At 37.8% G+C, this 14,344-nt stretch overlaps 1 protein-coding gene across 3 annotated transcripts in view; it reads left to right on the plus strand.

Annotated features, from left to right (window-relative positions):
• Positions 1–14,344, plus strand: part of PHF21A (PHD finger protein 21A) — a 125,125-nt gene that overhangs the window by 91,197 nt on the left and 19,584 nt on the right. For all 3 annotated transcript variants that reach the window (XM_058806625.1, XM_058806626.1, XM_058806624.1), the window contains 3 exons: positions 7,592–7,792; positions 11,524–11,778; positions 13,553–13,639. In XM_058806625.1, the coding sequence (XP_058662608.1) occupies positions 7,592–7,792; positions 11,524–11,778; positions 13,553–13,639 (543 nt within the window). The remainder of the gene's footprint in view (positions 1–7,591; positions 7,793–11,523; positions 11,779–13,552; positions 13,640–14,344) is intronic.

Genomic DNA, 14,344 nt, shown 5'->3' on the forward strand with positions numbered 1-14,344 from the left:
GAATGCATTTCTATTCTGTAGTTTAGTAAAACTAGTCATCTTGCTTGATATTTCTGATCATGCATGAGGCACATGAGCATGAACTGTGTGTGTGTTTCCTTTCGTGAGGAAGAGAGGAGGTGTGATTCAGTCATGAGAATAGCTGTAGGATGCACAAGAACCCTACTGAAGCTGACTAAATTTTAGTCAAGGACTGTGATACTGTGCACATTAAAATGTCAGTAGTATGTTGTAAAATTACTTTATGACTATGCTTTCCCTTTGAGTTATTCAAAATATGAGGAGTTACCAGATTAAAAGTATACTTCTCTTTAGGTTGCTTGTTTCTAAAACATGAAATAAGTTTACTTATTTAAATTGCCCTACTTTTCTTGCTTAATGCAGACAAATTCGGTTTAAAGGATGTCATGTTATGAGGTAAATCACAGGTAGGAGAAGAGATGTAGTGAGACTGGCCTGGCAGAGGTGTTTGGCTTTAGTAAACAGCTACTGTGTATAGATGCAAATGGCTTTCCCATGGGGGTAGCTATTCCTGTGTATTCTCCTGCATAAGAATAAAAATCCACAGTATTTTTTTGTTCTGAGATTTTATATTGCAGGTGTCAGTCTATGACAGATTTTACAAGACCACATTACATGGTTCTAGTAAACTAGGTTCAGCTGGAAATCACACAGACTTTTTTTACATTGAAGTACAAGACTCTTGTTTCATTTCTGAAACTATGTCTAGATGACTTTTTTATTTTTTCCCTTAAGAAAGGCTTTTTTTTAACCTTGAAACAGACAAATGGGTGTAGAACAATAAGATGGACAAGATAAAAGTAGAATGAGCACCTTTTCCAGTGTAGTCAGCAGTTTAATTCTTTAATTTCTTCAGTGTTTTCATGTTGAGTTTATCCCCATATCCTTTTACCAGTTTGTATTTGTACTTGGAAGTAGTTTGTAAAGGAGAAAAACCTAAACCAAGACAAACTTTGTGAAACCTAGTCAAATTAAAAAAAAAAAAATTCCTTTAAATTATTCATTAATTACATTCAAAGTACTGCACTTTATTCCTGTTCCTGTTCTGTTTTGCCTGTTGTCACACAATTAATTCCCCATTCATTAATTCCTTCATTGTGTAATTATTGTTGCTGTTCTTGCAAATTTCTTTCGTTAACATATGTGCTGGGGTAAGAAGCTAGATATTACACTTAATATGTAAGCTGCAGGAAAACATTGTATGTATGCTGTCTCTACTGGTTCGTTCTCTGTGCTCTGCTTTGTGCAAGAGTAAATATTCTAAAACAGGAAGACAGTGATGCATAAGGTATCTCATGGTACAGCATTCCCTTCCAGAAATTAATTGGTCTTGTGGTGCTGCAAATGGTAAAAGACATGGTACTGAAAATAAAGAAATCAAGAAGTCACATAAAGCAGAATAGCACAACAGCTATTTTTTTACAATTTTAATTCATAATTCTAGCTATGTTTTTAAATTTAAAAAATATTAAACATTCTCCCCTGTTAAGAATTAAGGAATGAACATTATTTTCAGAACTGTCATAATCCACTTCTGAATGATTTCTAGCAGCTTTAAGTGGTGTTTCTCTATCATAAAGGAAATATTCAGTATGTCTTTCAAAGTATTTGTGTTCATGTCTGAACTCTGTGTTTGTTTCAGAATTACACCTATAGGAATTAATTTAAAATATAATTGTGATAAGTCTACCAGCATTTTTAATGATAAAAATGCTTTTCACATCATGCCAATGCTATCTAATAATATTTATCTGACATAACATTAAAGTAGATTTTTATGGAATTAAGTTTTATGTAAATTCCATTTTACACAAGGTACTAGATGCCATAGTCAGAAATTGTATTAAAGATGTTAAGACTGCAAAACAAACTCATTAATTTGGAGGGTTCCAAAACTAAGTGGTTCATCTCTAGTGCCCATCTGTATTCTAAGTGTATGTTCATCCCACAGGACCATCATGGCAGAGGCAGGAGAAGCATTCAGTTGCCCTCACATGCTCTGCAACCTCTTTTAGATGTGCAGAAGTCCTTGTGTCTTTGTGCTGCTTTTAGCTGTGTTTTCTGTGAGCTGAATGCAGCACATGCTCTTTGGGACACTTGCCGGAGTGTTGGCGATGCAGCCATTGACTTGGTGAGGTTAGATACCCATGTATTTTAACTAAGGCTTTTAAAAAAAATACAGGTTTTTCAGCTATAAAAAGAAATAGGGTGCGTTGCAGTAATGATGCCCAGTAAGGCACTTGAGTATAAGGTGAAAGTGGCCTCCCAGTCCAACTGCTACATTTCTGTTCAGTGTTCAAGCACCTCTGCCTCAGGGGGAGCCTTTTCTGACTGAAAGATATAGGGGCCATTTTGATCACCCTTAAGAAGAAGGAAATTATATCACTCTTTTTTCTGGAAATAAAATTCTTCCTAATTTAGTTGGTTTAGATTTAGTTGATAAAAAGATCTGGCCATAAGTGAAGCATAGCCACAAGTGCAGAATTCCATAAAAATAGAGTATAACCACAGAAATAGCTGTAAATATTTCTATAGTCCTTAGATCATTCTTTCAATGGAATTTAATTCAAGCTGGTTTGTACAAAAGGGTTTTTTTTCATTACTGGTGTAGATTCTGTGTCATCAATTTCTATAATTGGATTTCACTATTTTAAATTTTAGATACCATCTTAAAGCAGTAAATGAGTGTACAATTACTCTCCTTGCTTGTAATCTTTCCATTCTCAGATTCCATTCCCAGAATGCACCCTCTTTACAGGTTAAAGACTAATTGTAGCACATCTCTAAAATCTTGTAGCTTCTTTCTGCCATGGAAATTCTGGTATCTTTCTCTTTGGGTAGTGACTGGGAATAGGATTGATAAAGAGAGAGAAGGGAGGCTGGAAAGGAAGGTTGCAGAGTAGTGAAATTCCCTCTATCTTCCCCACTTCCAAGTTGGAGCATACTTGAAATTAGTACTTCCTCTTAACCATTTTGCTCACAGCAGTAGCCAGCTTTTCTATCCCAGAGAACATCTTGCTTGTTGGAGGGCACCGGTAACCGAGGATCCATAATAGCTGACTTCCTGAGATTGGGAGAGTGGGAAAGCATGTCACTGGCAGGCAGCTGAGCAGCTCAAACCACATCAGCTTTGGTTTTGTGAGATGAAATGGATGCATTGCAATGTTATTTAGTGTGCTAGTTTACTCTCTCATTTTAAAAATATCTTTATATTTTAATTTTTATTGATTTTTGAAGTTTAAAAGCAGACCTTTCTTTAGATATGGATGTTTTTCTGAACATGTTTCCTGAAAGAAGAGGAAAATGTGTCACAAAATACAATCAGGGATCTAGTATTTAAAAGCAAGATGTACTCAGAGAACTACTTTTTGCTTGATTGACCAATTAAAATGGAAATAATGCTTAGCTAATAAGGATAAAAACCTTAAACTGTATTTAAAGTTTGCTCCAAGTACTTTGCTTATCCTATAACAACATATTCATGGTACTTTTTATATGAGCTCAGAGATGTCTTTTGGCACAGATACGTGATCAAGATGATCTATTTTCCGCTTAATCAAACCAAAATAATCTTCCAATGCTGTGTTAGGATCTGGCCTGTGGCATGAATGAGAAAGTGGTATAGCAAAATGTCACAATATTGATTGCAATTATTAACTTTAAGGAAGGGTCATATAAGATGTCTCGAGCTCTGAACTCAGCGCTGTGAATGGTTCCTGATGAGATTAGCAATAAAGATGTCAAGGCAGCAAGAGCTCTGAGATGATGTAGTGTGCTTACAGGGCACTGTTCAACAAATGGGTTTGGAAGTGGTCTGGCAGTAACCATTGCATAGGGCTGGCAGTTCCTTTTTGGGTAGAATGCAGTTCAGAAGAATGGATGAGATTAATCAGTTCTTTCACATTGTGGATGTAAAGAGAGGATTGGCATTCAGTTTTGAGCAAGGTTCCATAAACCTGAAAGACAAATGCTTTTCATACACTCATATTATGGCAGGAAAAGAAACTATTCTAGGAATATGAGGAGAATTAGAGCTTGAAGACATGCAGAAAACTCATGTTGTGTGCATGATGATGTGTTTGTGATTGAGTTAATCTCAATTTAAAATGTTGAAGTAGTAAGAATTAAGTATTCTTAAATATGAATGGTAAGGGAAAATGGCAATTACTACATTTAAAGAATTAGGAATATTTCTTAAGAACCCTGTGGTACTTTTAGAACACCTGAATCTATCTGGTGTTAGAGTCTCTAAGACATGCAGCTAGGACTTGATATCAGCCTTGGCAAATCTCAGTCAAACAGACTGTACTTTCTGTAGCACAAACTGTCTTTAAAATTGATTAAGAACAGTCAAATAACTGAGGAACAATTTTAAAACACAGTGTTAATGAAGTTTGACAGTAAGCAAGAGTTTCTTTATGGCACCGTCCCGTTTAGTTCCGTACGGAAGGAGGCTCTGCTGAGGTCGCTGCAGACAGACGCGTGCCGGGCGCTGGCGCGCTGCCGGGCGACGCTTCCCGCAGGATGCCGAGGAGCCGGGAGCTGCGGGCGGAGTCCGGCAGCGTGGGCTGAGCCGTGAGAGGGGGCGCGGAGGGGGGCGCTGAAAACGGGAGATCTGCTCCGAGTTCCTGCGTACGTGCAGCCCTGAGAAAGTCGTCTGGTTTTGCTAATTCAGCTGTGGACTTTGAAATATGTTGTTCAGAGCGTGTCTCTTGATAATTTCGAACAAACAGATAATCCCAACAGTGTTGCAGAGAGTAAAATTATTTCAGTAGTTTCAATGTGGTATTTTTACTGACAGTTGGTAGAAGCAGCTTATTAAACTGCGTAAGCAATTGGCATGCAGTGCAAACTTCAGTTTTACTCTCTGAATCTTAAAAGCATTAGATGTTTCTTCCAATTTAATATCTGCATAATGGATATGGATGGCAGGATATGCTGCTGCCAGGCAGCTCTCAGCAGCCTCCAACAGGATAGCGTAGACTTCCAGAGCAACGGCGTTTTACCATTCACGTTATCCATCTTGTGCCAAATATGCAGAGCGTCAGTTTTTGCACAAGGCACTAATGCAAACTGTGCTTCGGTCCTGTTTTACCCATCTCTGCAGGCCGTGGCTCAGGCCCGGGGGTGGAACAGGCAGTGTGTGAATGCCATGTGACTCACCTCGCTCCTGCTCCCCTGCTCTCCGTGCTGCCTCTTGTCCTGCTGTAGCAGTATGGCAGAGGAGTCCTCGGCCTGCCTCCCCCTCTCTCTAATATTTTTTTTTTAATCTTTTTACTAATTTTCCTCCCATTGTAAAGAACAAGATGGAAATTCATTCTTGAGCCATTGCTGCTGATTTCCTCCAGTCAGGGAATCAGTAGAAGAGCATTATTATCCCTGAAATTCGTACATGCAGCTGTGGAAGACAAAAACTCCCTTCCTGTTCATGCTGGGTATGGTAATTCTTCAGCCTCCTGTGCAGGAGGAGTGTATGTTTAGTCCATTTTTTTGCAGGTATTCTCTAAGTATGTTGCATTATTTCCTCTCCTACTTTGCTGCCTTCTCCTCTCCTCCCCCTTGGCTGTGTTTTCAGCTCTTGTATCTGCTTGCTGACGCTGCACTTTGATTTGCATGTTAACATGGTTGATCTTTGCAGAAAGCAGTTTTAAATGATTGTTCAGTTATTATGTATATGAGCAAGCTGATGGACACAGGACATTTAAAACTATGTGAAATATCTGAATTAGGGAATTGCCTTCTACACTTCTATTATTTTACCCTTGTTTCAGAAGGGAGCAAACAGTTTACAGCTTTTAGGCTTTGACAGGTTTTAGCACTTCACTGGATACAGGGTAAAATAGTTCCTTCAGACTGCTGTCCTTTACTAACTCCCTGAATTTTCAGCAAGGTTGGGCCTGTGTTTCTCTTGTCAGAGCTGAGCAGGCATCCTCAGCCAGGGCTGTGGGTTTTGTAGAAGCCAGGCAGTCCTGTACCTTCAAGTCGCTGAATTCATTCTTGCTAAAAGGTCATCGTGTGAGCTCACACATTTCATCATTATGAAACAGGGATGTGGGGTTTGTTGCTTGTGGTTTTTATTTGGCTTTTTAATGTTCCAGTTTTCTCTCAATTTGGGAACTTGCCCTTTTTGTTATCTTCTTCTGGGCTAGAGGTACACACTCACTGTGTGAGGCATTGTGCTGTATTAGCTCATCATAGGCAAAATACTTAAAATCATAAGTATACTATATATCCACAAAATGAAGAAAACAGATATTTTGTTAGCTCAGAATTTCATAACCATGTGTGAATGAAATTTGAGGAAAAATATTCTTCCAGTTGTAGTAAATAGCTGGATTTTTTGGTTTGGTGGTTTTTTTCATCTCTATGTTTAGTACTGTGTCTGAATATTAGTGCTTCAAAACAAAGCAAAACAAAAATTCAAAGCATTTGGTATTGTCAAAATGGTTGTATTATTTTTAACTTTATTTCTCATGTAAGTGCAACTTCTTGGGGCAACCCCCTGTCATCGCCTGGTTCTGGCAGAGGTTTCCTGACCATTCCTGTTCCCACCAGAGCTTTCATGGTTCAGCCTGTCCCATGCCTGTTGACTTCATTGTCCTCTTCCAAAGAGTGCCTTGTTGGGTAATTTCTTGGAAGTGTGCATATGCTCTTGATCAAGGGGGCTTAGGTATACAGCTAAATCTTTTTAAAGCTGTCCACATTTGGGGGTGGTTAGAGTATAGGTAAAAATGTCCATTTCTGGTCATGCCTGCAGAAGGTAAAAAAAGTCTCACCGTGTTTTCATTGTTGTCTACACTAAAGTATAATATGAACATAAGTTGTGAATACAATTATTATCCATGCAGATAACATGTATCTTATGTTGCAAGTCACCTGATCTGCTCTTAAATCCTCTTACTGTCTAAAGGTGCACAATGGCTCCCAGGAGAAGAAACCTCTTTTAAAATAATTTCAAACTTTAATGGAAGCTAAAATGTGATATGAAGCCCCTAAGCTGGAAGAAATAGATCTAAATAGATCTGTGGCATTTTCTTCCCTCAGAGAGCACTCTGATTCTTTTTCAGGTGACAATAATATTGAACAGAAGGACCATGCATCCATGCCCTTCCTGATCCCCGCTTTGCACTGATGTCTCTCACTCAGTTTCAATGCCTTGTACAAAATGACATGCCTATTGCCTTGAAGTCAGCTGGGAAGCTTCAACCCAAAGTTCTTTTTTGTCACTGTTTAGGAGTGTGTGTGTTTGAAGGTGTCAAAGCATGTGGAATTGTATAAATACAGGTTTCTGAGATCTTGCAGTTGTTTTTGAATAGGCTGAATTTTGGTCAGTGGATTTCTACGAAAACAGTGAGGTCACCTTGCTGGGCTGTAATACTCCTCTGTGGCAAATTTTAGACTGTCTATTAGATAACACCAATACTTAAATTCCAAAAAGAGAAGTCCCACTAAGCTTCTGAGCAGTTTCTTATTTACTAAATAAATATATCTTTAGGGATTATTATTTTCTCTAGTACGTGCAGCTAAACAACTGTCATCATTTCTGTTTATGATTTTGTTTATCTGGTAGAAAAGAGTGGTGGAGCAGCTTCGGAAGAATTTGATAGTGAAGCAGGAACAGCCAGACAGTAAATTTCAAATACAGCCATTGGCACAGTCAGAAAACAAACTACAGACACCACAGCCACAACCACTACAACAGCTACAGCAACATCACCATCAACAGCAGCAACAGTCCACGGCACCCTCTCCAAACGTGATAGGATCACAGGTAAAAAGCTACAATTCTTTTTCTTACTAAAGGTGAAGCTCACTGAAAATTAAAAAAAGAGAAAATGCAGAGAGAAAACTGCAAACTTTCACTTATGCCTGCTAGTGTGCCAAATGAATTTCTTCTTCTGTGAATATGCTGATATGTGTATTTTGGGTTTTTTGGCAAAAATCTCCAATCTGAGTTTAAAAAACAATGTACTGTTTCAAAGTTGAATCATAACCCCACAGAAAACAAGGGTGGCAGTGTATCACCTTTCTTAAAAATAAGTGAAAGTTTAGCAAATGATCCTGTCTTTTCCCTAGCTGCATGAATGAGTCTGACCATACCTAGTAGGTCTCCAGAAAGAGTAAATACTTTACACACTCTGGATGAGGTATATGATTTTGTTAGTCATTTATTTTTAAATGACTAACAAAATGCCCTCTACAAATGAAAACAAAATGCAAGAAAACAGTTCCTTCTTCTTTTTGCTTGGTTAATTTTAAACAGATGTAGGTCATACCAAGTCTTACTTACCTGAATTTTCAAAGATTTGTCTAAAAGTATATAGTGTTAATTGCAGAGTTCAAGTTTTAGGAAATAGGGTCTTTATTGGGAAGGTGAACTGAATTTTAGTACAGTATAGAGATATAATCCCAGAACTCAACAGAGAAAGTGGTTTGCTTAAGAGGGGAATTTCAAGTTTCTCCTGTTCAGGTATTTGAATTCACAAAAGTGTGCTAATAAAACAGCTAGAAAATGCAGAGAGGTGTTCTGTAAGAAGTGTATATGAAGTCTTTTCTTCCTGTTGATGCAATCTTAGGAGCTCATGCCATCACCTGGATAGGCAGATGACAGAGTTCACCTATGAAGTTCATTTTATGCACATTGCCGTGAATCACACCCACAGCTTTGACCAGTTGTGATTCTCATCTTCCCTTTCTCTGAAAGTAGAGGCGAGAGAAATGGTTGGGCTGCTAGTTCTCTTGTTAACTCAGCAAGTTGGTTTGGGTGCACTCTAAAATGCATTTGTGAAGCTTAGCTAATTGTAGTTTTGAGAAAAGTACATTGAAGAAATGAAGCAAACCTAACTAAGGAAAACACATTTTGAGCAGCAACATCAATATCAAAGCTGAAATGGAATAAAGAAGCAAATATTACTATGTCCTAAAGTATTTATAGGCAAACAATGGATCATTGTTGTATCAGTGATCTCTGTTTCTCAGACAGGAAACATGAGAGCAGCAAGCACAATTTTGTGTGTTTCTCAGTATCCCACACTTTGAATTCACTCATTAACTTCCAGGTCATCTCCTGGGTTGTAAAAACTGAGGTTTTGTTCAAAGTTAAAGAGCCCTCTAGCGAAACAGACAAAAAACTGCTACACTCGTCTGACTTGGTACTGTATTACATGGTACAGCAGTACTTGGAAAGTAGTTACAAATTGGAAGGCAGTTTGTCCTGTCCCTTGGAAAAATAAGCCAGCTTTTATCCGTAACACTTTTCTGGTTTTATTTATGTTGTTAAAATAGTGAAGCATCCTCACTTGTTTCTGCATCTCAGGTTTTACCTCTGCCTTACTGTCTCTCAATCTCTTTCAGCAAAGAAAGGTCAAATACTTTGTCTCTTTATGAACAGTTTGTTCATGCCTGCTTTTGTAAATAACACCTTTTTCTAGGCTGTGTCACTGCAGAGAATGTTTTCAGAGATTGTTTTCAGAGCAATCAAATTTAGGAATCTAGGTTTATATGCCATAATTAACAGTGACATTTTAATATACATGTGTCCAGTGAGGTCTTTTAAAATTTTCATAAGCTAGAAGCCTGCTGAAAGGTCATATTATTGCAATATTATGTGCAATAATGCAGACTCACTATGAATGAGTTTTATTGAATATTAAGTTGAATATTAATTCAACTTCAGTATGGATTAATGCATTGACTACTTTTTAGAATAAGCAATCTAATTAATACTCAGCAAAGTAACAGGGATGTTCAAGCTCTGTGATCTCACTGAAGCTGTACTCTGAGTACTTGCAAAGTTAGTAGAACCCCTTGGAAAAGTCACAGTCTTGCATTACATGATTGATTACACCTTTCTTTAAAACATTTATGGTTGAATGTAATGCTTGTGAAAATGATACCACGTTACATCTCATTGGAAAAGCTTGACTAATGTTACTGCATTATGGGAATGGATCCTCTTACTTTGGAGAAGGTGCAGCAGAGGTTGATAAGCTTGTTAGATCTCAGATAAAAAGTTAAGAAAATTGTGTTGCAACAAGGACAATTTAATTATGTTTGGGTTTTTCATAAATGTATAAAACTGAAGCATAAATTATCCTTTGATTTGGCATTATACAGGGAATTTTTTCACACTTGTGCATAATTAACAGCTAGTGGACATAGTTTAATTATTATGAAATTAGAAGTGTGAAAGTAAACTCTTTGTTTAAGGGGACAGTATTGGTGAAAACACTGAAGCATTCAATGGGAAATATATTATTTTATTAGAAAAAAGATAAAGGTCTTGTATGATTAAAGTCAAGTAGTCTAAATCAGGCATGTTCAGAACACAAAGACTGCCTGATCCCTGGTTTTCCATTTTTTCCAATGTAGAACACAGAGCTGATATCAGGAGGGAATGGTGGCTATTTAGTACTAACAGCATTTCATCATGTGACTAAAGTTTTGAAGATGCAGTGCTGTTGGTGCAATGGATTATTTACACCAAAGTGAAAAGAAATAAGATCATTTGCCATTCTGTCAAGTGTCATGTGTCATGAGTTTTCTGTTTGCATTGTGTTCTGGTTTTATATGGAGACTCTCACCTTGTTGCTTTTTGAATGAGATTTGTAAAGTCCATTTGCCTCAGCATCTTGGAAGACAGTATATTTTAAAACAAAACTCTGAAATGATAGTTGCTTCAACTTTGGAATTTTGGGCATGATGTACTGAGGCATTTCAGATAAATGCTGGTGTTACATGATTCAAAACCATTCTTTTTAAAACAGCCCAAGAGTAATCATGGTGTCAAACACATATTCCAAAACTAGCCCATTCCACAGAAGTTAAATTTAATTGTCTGCATCTGGGCAGACTAACAGCCAGCTCTTACAACTTCAGGACAACCCTATTGATGCTCTTAGGAAACAAAGTTCAGTGCAAGGTAACTCTATGTATCACTAAAGCTGAGACTGGGATGCCCAAAATAAAAATTATATTTTTGTTTTTAAAAAAAACAACTTATGAATGTTTTCCCCTCTCTTCCTCTGATTGTGAGGATCACTGTAACTACAGTTTCCATTTGAAAATAGGAGTTTTATTCAGTGAGAAGCTGCATTGAGATGTTCAGTGAGAACATTGCATAGTTTGCTGCAATGTTTCATAAACCTCCACCTTAAATGTTTGACATTGACAGTGCATGTTTGGAAGTAATATGAAACTGAAAGATCCAAAATAGATATGCCAGTGCTAACACTTAATTGTAATTTTCTCAGGAATTTGTTTTGATTCAATCTGCAATGCTGCAGGTGATTAAAACAGACCAAACAGGTGCCTCAGATGAGAATGCTTCTAGCTATCCAGTTTTCAGAGGCATAAGATAATGTGCTTGTCTGAACAGCAGGTAGATAGGCTCAGAGTTGCCTTTTCTTTCTCCTGCTGTCTATTGTTTCTGACTAACCAACCCACGTCCTGTCTGATACAGAGTGTCTCTGTCTCTTACAGTGTATTTTCTGTTTCCCTTAGAAAACTGTAACTACAGCTTCTATGATCACCACTAAGACACTACCTCTCGTCTTGAAAGCAGCAACTGCGACCATGCCTGCCTCTGTTGTGGGTCAGAGACCTACCATTGCCATGGTTACTGCTATCAACAACAATCAGAAAGCAGTCCTCAGCACTGATGCGCAGAGTGCACCAGTCAACCTCCAGACAACAAATAAGGTCACTGGGCCAGGAGCTGAGGCAGTCCAAATAGTGACAAAAAACACAGTAACTTTGGTAAGCGTTTCATGTGTTTGCCCTGCAGATATGTGTGGGTTTGGTTAACAAGAAGGCTATTGGAAAAAAATAAACAGTCAGGGTTTCTCACAGAAAGGAGGATAGTAGGGACATGGTGTGAGTCTTCACTAGCTGACATTGCTAAAGTGATAGTCTATGAGAAAAACATATTCTCTCCATGTGGGTTGTTATTACTGTTTTGCTTTATAGAATTGAATCAGTGCTGTCATCACCTCTGTGTAAAGTTTCCCCTGTTAGTAACTGTAGTCATGGAGCAGTAGTGATTGCTTTGCCCTTACTGAATCTGTATGGCTATGCTCTGCAGAATTCTTACTCTTTTCTTAGGCAAAGGAGATGTCAGACTTTCTTCATTTGATCAGTTTGGGTCTTTGTCTTGGGGTTTTTTTGAATAATAAAGTCTCTGATGTTAGACACATCCCTTAAGTTTGCCCACTACCATGTCTTCATTCAGCACGTTTTCAAACACATAAACAGTTTCTGTCTCTTTAAAAACACGTATTTTGGAAATACAGATTTGTGCTTTAGCTACGTCACAGAGTCTTTTCCAGAATAGTTAGCCACCTAGAAGTAAAAGAACCAGTGTTTCAGAACTGGATTATATAGGCTTCTTGGTCTGGAAACCAGGCATTATGTAACAACATGACAGAGAAATTTTACTTCTGAAGTAAAGGCTATGGCTTTATTAAACAAAATCCAATTTATCTCTATTTATTAAAATACAGTTTAATGTAGATGGAAGTAATTTTGCTTCCTAATGAGGCATATACTTGTGATCACAATAGAGAAGACTATTTGAATGGAGTTTTTTCTACTGTTCTCTTTTCCTGTGTCATCCCTTGCACCACTTCATCTGTTCTTTGTGTCTGTACTTCATTTCTTTGGTGAATAACTTTGATTTGAGGAGGTAATTCTATTTTAATAGTAGTCTATGATTTATGTTTTTATAGCAAATTTCATCAAAAAATCAGAATATTTTCCCAAGTACTAATTAATCAGTACAAGACCTTTTTGAAGAAAATTGCAATCTTATGTGGGTGGACAGAAATACAGGAGGGTATAAAATAACATGGACATTAATTTCAGAGAATCTCCCCAGGTACTCATGGTAACTGATAGTGCTCTTCAGTGGTTAATCATGTGGCAGCTCCATGCAGCTGATTTCAGTTACCCTTTCAGGGTAATACTTGGGTTTCCTTAAAATCAGATCCTAATTGTTTCAAATGAATGGCCTACTTTTGAAAATTTCAAATTGTCTATTTAGAGCCCCTCACAGTGTCATTAATATTGCTGGGAGAGTTGTAACTTTCAAATCTTTGCTATTTGCATGAGATGTTCTCTCATTCTTCTGTGTGTCATTCACTATGAAAAGACCATAGCTCATATAACTGAACATCAAAATGTTACTATTTTCTGTCTGTTGTAATGCCACTTTTTAATGATTAAAACAAACATGAGTTTTTATTATCATCAAATGAAATTGATTTAGATTGCAGAGCACAATAGTTAGTACAGTTGAACTAAAAGGAAATATGTCTGCAATTTATGAAGCAAGGTGTGTAGGATCTAGAAAATAAGGTTTAGTTCTGTCTTTAATATATTTCTAATGAGGAACCTCTTGCTATGCAAAATCGTTTACAGAGTGAAAACTGAGGACATCAGGTCTGAAAGTACCTTCAGGATGTTAATTTTGGTGAAAAACTTCAAAGCTAAAGTTTCCTCTTACCTCTTACTGTGCTTTCTCATGTTCCTTTAGCAGGTTCAGGCTACGCCTCAGCCCATAAAAGTGCCGCAGTTCATCCCTCCTCCCAGACTTACTCCTCGTCCAAATTTTCTTCCACAGGTGCGTATACAGAGAACAAACAATAGAAGGAGGAACTTAATTATAGCATAGATAGAAGAGACTTTTGATGAACATTGAGTGGTGTTTACTGCTGATGTGCTAGAGAAAACTATTCATCCTCAACAGGTTTGCAGGTGATAACAAATTTGAGGGTGCAGTCAATATTTTTCAAGGCAGTGCTGACATGCAGACAGTCCTAGACAGGATAAAGGAAGAGGCCAGCAGGAATTTCTTGAGCCTCAGCATGAGAAAAGGCGGTCTTGTACCTGGAATGGACTAACTCTCTGCACAGGTACAGGCTGGGGACTGACTGGCTGAGGAGCTGCACAGATTAAAAGGTCTTGGTTGACAGCAGCTCAATGAGTGATGTGCCCCAACAACAAAGAAACCTACCAGCATATTGACCTGTACCAGCAGGATTACAGCCAGTAGATTCACGGAAGAGATTATCCACCTTTCCTCAGCAATCATGAAACTGAGTCCAATAAACACCCTGCAGTTTTGGAATCCCTGGTTAATAAATTTGAAGCATGGAGCATTGGAAGGAAGGCCACTAAGATAGCTTGGGGCAGCAGGAATATAAGCAGGAATATATAACCTGTAAGGAGAGGCAAAGGAATCTGGGCTTTTCAAATTTGGAGAAGAGGCTTTGGAGGCACCCTAACAGCAATGTTGCTTCCAGTATCAGCAAAGATATAAACAAGA

The sequence above is a fragment of the Ammospiza caudacuta genome, chromosome 6, assembly GCF_027887145.1.
Source record: "Ammospiza caudacuta isolate bAmmCau1 chromosome 6, bAmmCau1.pri, whole genome shotgun sequence".
NCBI classification, from domain to species: Eukaryota; Metazoa; Chordata; class Aves; order Passeriformes; family Passerellidae; genus Ammospiza; species Ammospiza caudacuta.